This window comes from Fusarium sambucinum, chromosome I, assembly GCF_050947815.1.
Source record: "Fusarium sambucinum isolate potato_lamoka chromosome I, whole genome shotgun sequence".
NCBI classification, from domain to species: Eukaryota; Fungi; Ascomycota; class Sordariomycetes; order Hypocreales; family Nectriaceae; genus Fusarium; species Fusarium sambucinum.
Window position 1 is genome coordinate 1,205,952 of NC_139294.1, and position 4,979 is coordinate 1,210,930.

At 47.3% G+C, this 4,979-nt stretch overlaps 2 protein-coding genes across 2 annotated transcripts; one reads left to right on the forward strand and one right to left on the reverse strand.

Moving 5' to 3' along the window:
- Positions 1-599: 599 nt before the first annotated feature.
- Positions 600-2,988, forward strand: FSST1_003136 (Metallo-peptidase family M12-domain-containing protein; the record flags this gene model as incomplete). The annotated part of the gene is made up of 2 exons (XM_083229188.1): positions 600-666; positions 725-2,988. 2 exons carry the CDS (start codon positions 600-602, stop codon positions 2,986-2,988), a joined length of 2,331 nt encoding a protein of 776 aa, XP_083086566.1.
- Positions 2,989-3,376: 388 nt separating this feature from the next.
- Positions 3,377-4,051, reverse strand: FSST1_003137 (uncharacterized protein; the record flags this gene model as incomplete). The annotated part of the gene is made up of 4 exons (XM_083229189.1): positions 3,377-3,415; positions 3,578-3,688; positions 3,743-3,845; positions 3,900-4,051. 4 exons carry the CDS (start codon positions 4,049-4,051, stop codon positions 3,377-3,379), a joined length of 405 nt encoding a protein of 134 aa, XP_083086567.1.
- Positions 4,052-4,979: the final 928 nt, after the last annotated feature.

Here is a 4,979-nt window from a genome sequence, read left to right on the forward strand (position 1 = left end):
GGCCAAGACAGTTGGTTGTCTGTCCAGTATCCACACCCCGACCTCTAGCAACCTTGGCGGTACCAAGCCCGTTGGAAATGTCCCTAGTTCCTCCTCCTCTCCCCCCAGTGAGACTAAACCTCCGCCACACTACTGTCCTGTCTAGACTACTCGCTGCTCCGTATTCTACTCTCTGTTCTTGCCCGTTGTATTATTCAAACTCAATGCCGATGATCATTAGTCCCGAATAGTCAATATTCTTCTTTTCTTTCTCCTTACTTCTTCTCTTGTATTTACTATACCCTAGTACTTATTTGTTCTTTTTGTTCTATTACTACCAAAAGACCCTGAGCTCCTTCTTTCTCCACACTCTTCTCTTCCCCTTGACTGTTGGTACTGTTAATAAGTCCTGTCACCGGGCGTCATCTTTCTCGGCCACTCCGCCTGGTCATCTGCGTCTCACCTTGATTATCTTGGACTTTACCTCCTACAACTTCCTCTACTCGACATTCGACTCGATTTACTTGAATCACCGTTGCTGTATGGCCTTGCAATAATACGACTCTCAATCGGCGCGTCGCCTTTTCACTTCAGGACCGTTTGAGGTCCAACAAACCACCATGGTATCGTTACGGTCTATCGCGACAGCCATCGCGGGTGTCGCCTTGTTCTTCGAGACCTCACTGGGTACGTTGATATGCGTTATTAACTTTGTTCGGCACTCTAACCTTGTCTGCACCAACAGCAAGCTCCGTAAAGCGCAACGCCGTTAACTATATTTCACTGATCGACGAGCCCGTTATTAACACGCCGTCTCACCGAATCCGCGCCGATTCGCATTTCAATCTTTTATTCTCACTACACAACAAACAGCAAAAGATCCGCCTTGAGCTCGAGCCGAACCATGACATTTTGCCCGAGAATTTCGCCATTACTCATATCGGGGGTGACGGCTCTGTGAAATCTGTCGAGACGATAAAGCGAGAGGAAGACAAGGTATTCAAAGGTTCCGTCTTTATTGAACGAATAGGAAGAGAAGGATGGACAAAGGCTGGCTGGGCAAGAATCACGATTCATCGCGATGGCAAAGACCCTATCTTCGAGGGTACTCTTCGAATTGACGGAAACCACCACCACATCCATACCGGCACAAACTTTCAGCAAGTCCGACACGAAGACGATCCCGTATTGGCAACCGCGGAAGACACCGACGAAGTTATGGTGGTCTGGCGCGACTCTGATATCATTTCATTTCATTCCGAGGAATTAAAGAAGCGGGAGGCTTCAGCTGCGCTGTGCAACTCCGACACTTTGGGTTTTAACAGCAAGTTTCATGAACTCGAGAATTTTGATACGTTTGGCGTCTCAAACTCTAAATCCCTATTCGGACGACAAACTATCGACACCGGTAACGACGGTAGCAGTGTTGATCTCGAGTCAACAATTGGCTCTGTGGGCGGCTGCCCGACTAGCCGAAGGGTAGCTCTCCTGGGCATTGCGACAGATTGTGGATACACTTCGACTTTCAACTCTACCGAGGCATTAAGAAAGAGTGTTATTAGAATGGTTAACGATGCCTCTCAGGTTTATGAGAGCTCTTTTAACATTACCCTGGGTATCCAGAACCTCACCATCAGTGACGGATCTTGCCCTGGTAGCCCTTCAGACACGGCTCCTTGGAACCAAAAGTGCTCCAATGATGTCGACCTGTCCGACCGCCTGAACTTGTTCTCTGCTTGGCGTGGCAAGAATGCTGATAGCAACGCATACTGGACACTCTTGAGCACATGTAACACAGACTCTGCTGTTGGTCTTGCTTGGTTGGGTCAGCTTTGTCGTCCTGGTGCTGCAGCCAACGCCAACAGCGGAGGCCGAAACGAAACCGTTGCTGGAGCAAACGTTGTTGTTAGAACATCAGCAGAGTGGCAGGTTTTTGCGCATGAGACAGGTCACACCTTTGGTGCTGTCCACGATTGTACATCCAGTGCCTGCCCGGTCTCTTCAAACGCACAGGCATGCTGTCCCTTGAGCAAGAGCTCGTGTGACGCCAAGGGTGATTTCATCATGAACCCTTCGTCAAGGCCCGGTATTAGTGAATTCTCTCCCTGCAGTATTGGAAATATTTGCTCAGGCTTCAGACGAAATGTCAACAGCGAGTGTTTGACTGAAAACAGAAACGTCAAAACCATCTCGGGCCAGCAATGCGGTAACGGAATCGTCGAAGAAGGCGAGGACTGCGATTGTGGTGGCGAGGAAAGCTGTGGCAACAACCCTTGCTGTGACGCGAAGACGTGTAAATTCAAGGGCAATGCTGAGTGCGATAACTCCAACGAGGAGTGTTGTACTGAGGGATGCAAGTTTGCTTCTTCAGGAACTGTCTGCCGATCAAGCACTGGCCCCTGCGATCCTGAGGAGAAGTGCACAGGAAAGGATGCGACATGCCCCAAGGACTCACACAGTGATGATGGCGATGACTGCGGCGACGGACTTCAATGCGCTTCTGGCCAGTGTACATCGCGAGACGAGCAGTGCCGAGCCAACTACCAGAACACGACATCATCATCGCACGTCAAGGCTTGTACTAACAGCTGCCTTTTGTCTTGCCAGACTTCTGGAGATGGTTTCTGTGTGCAGCGAAACCAGAACTTCCTCGACGGTACGTCTTGCGGTGGTGGTGGAGGCAAATGCCAGAACGGAAACTGCGAGGGTGCTTCAACATGGAAAGAGATCGAGAACTGGTTCAAGAACAACAAGAACATCGCACTCCCTGTGGGAATTGTTCTTGCCGCTCTCCTCCTCTTGGCCGTGTCTTGCTGCTGCTTCAGCTGTATTCGCCGTCGCATCGCCCGTCGCAAGGCTTCAAAGCGGCCAGCCATGAGCGCTTGGCCAGGATATCCCCCTCCTCCTCCAGTCCCTGGTAGCAACCAACAAGGCGGATACCAGTATGCGCCCATTGGTAACAACAATGGATGGCAGCAGCAGCGGACTCGCAGTATGAGATATGCTTAGTTTTCTTTATTCTTTCTTGTACAGAGCGACGAATCCTACCACTCTGATACAGCATTTGTCGGCGTTTTCCTCGGGCATATTTATTTGGCCATTGTATTTTCTCTTTAAGAGACTTTTTGTCAAGGACATAGGATTGCGATCACTGCATTTTAACATTGTTTCTAAACGGTGGATCAGCGGATTTTGGACATACAAGGTGCAGTAAACGGATAAAGCGCACACAGACAGACATATACATCCATACACACAAATTTTGTGTGTATATTAGATTTAGCACGTCTATAACGACCATTAGAAGGAGGCAAAATATCCCTGTTTGTTCAAATTTGGTGTTGCTATTAACTGAAAGTGACTGTATAACGAGACTTGATTCGTTTTTATTTATAGCCTATTGGGGCTTCAGTGTGTTTTTCAGCCCGATCGTATGCTGGGCCAGATTTAAAAAAATTGTAGTTGAACAAGCGTTCTAAATATGTGAGTGACCATTTACCTGGAATGTCATTATCCATGGCCATATGAGCATCTCACCCGCCTCATCGTCGACATCGACAGGGGTGTTACTAAACTATCGATTAACCCTATCGCTTACTCGTCGTTTCGTGTTCCGAGTTGAAGACGTAGAAGGAGAAGCGTCCTCATGTTTTTCATTATCGAAACCGCATAGTTGACGCATAAAGCGAAGACGTTGTCCAGCGATGCTCTACAGTATCTCTTTTCAGCTGACTTGCTTGTATGTACTGGGAGACAAACTTACGTCGCCGGTGGCTTGCGCGTGAGCCATAAGTGCTTCTGGGTTGTCAAGCACAAACATGGCTTCTCCTCTCCTTTCCCTCTCCGTATGTGATTCCATAACGGCACTATTCTTTATCAGTATGAGCCGCTTGGTTGTGTGAGGTTGACTGTTAACGTACTGCCCTCCGAGCCGCAGGGGCTCAGACTCGCTTGTGTCGCTGTCTTCGACGTAGGGGTTCTTTCCGCGGGCTTGCTTATCGCGCATTTCGCTCGTCCATTCTGAAGAGCTCTTGTTATGTGAGTTTTGTGTTTTGGGTGTTGAAGAAGCCATGGTTGTGTGATGTGAAAGAGATGAAGTTGATCAAGTTATTTTCCGCTGGTCGAGAGAGAGAAAGAGAGATGGGTATAGTACAAACGGGAGAGGCGGTATGATAAGATATGGGGCTGATAGTTGCTATAATAATAATAATAATAAAAAGTGACAGATTATAGGTTTCGAGTCATTCAACCAGATCTAGAACGAAGCAAACAAGGTGGGATAGAATATATAGTAAACTTATACGGGCAGGCAAGGAAGAAGGGAACCTTGAAAGTCAACAGGCCCCTCTCTGTCTCTCTCACCTCTCTCCCCTTCAAAGCGGGGCTGTTCTTTTGTTTAACAAACTTGGTTATTTTTCGACTTTGACTTAGAAGAGACAGAGAGGAAAGAGAGAGAGAAAGCAACATAGGTAGAAAAGGAAACTAAAGCTAATGCAGGTTAATATGCAAATGCACATGGCCTCGAAGGGAAATAGGAATTAAAAAAAAATGGCGAACTTTGTGGGGATATACATATCCGATAGCAAACTAACTGGGAACCGACGACGTCTCTTTTCTTTTTTCTTCTCTTTTCTCGAGAAAAACAAAGACATTCAACGGCATTGACTCGGCCATGCCGTAAGATCTTAGTTACTAACTAACTAACTACATATTCATCGATGGCGATGAAGTGAGATATGACAAAGTTGTGCAATTGGACATTATACGTGATCGCAAGACAAAGACAACATAAGCAATAAAAAGGTCACCTCGAAAAAGGGACAAGGACTTGTTTATGCATGATGCACCTAAACTATGTACAGCTGAGACTGAGACACGCGAGGCGAACGAATAAAACGGGCGTCGTAGTCGTGTCTTAACCGAAACCCTTTGTCTCCAATCATGGCCTGACTACTGAGTAAGATCTACAAGTGACTGCTCAATGCAGATGGCTACATGAT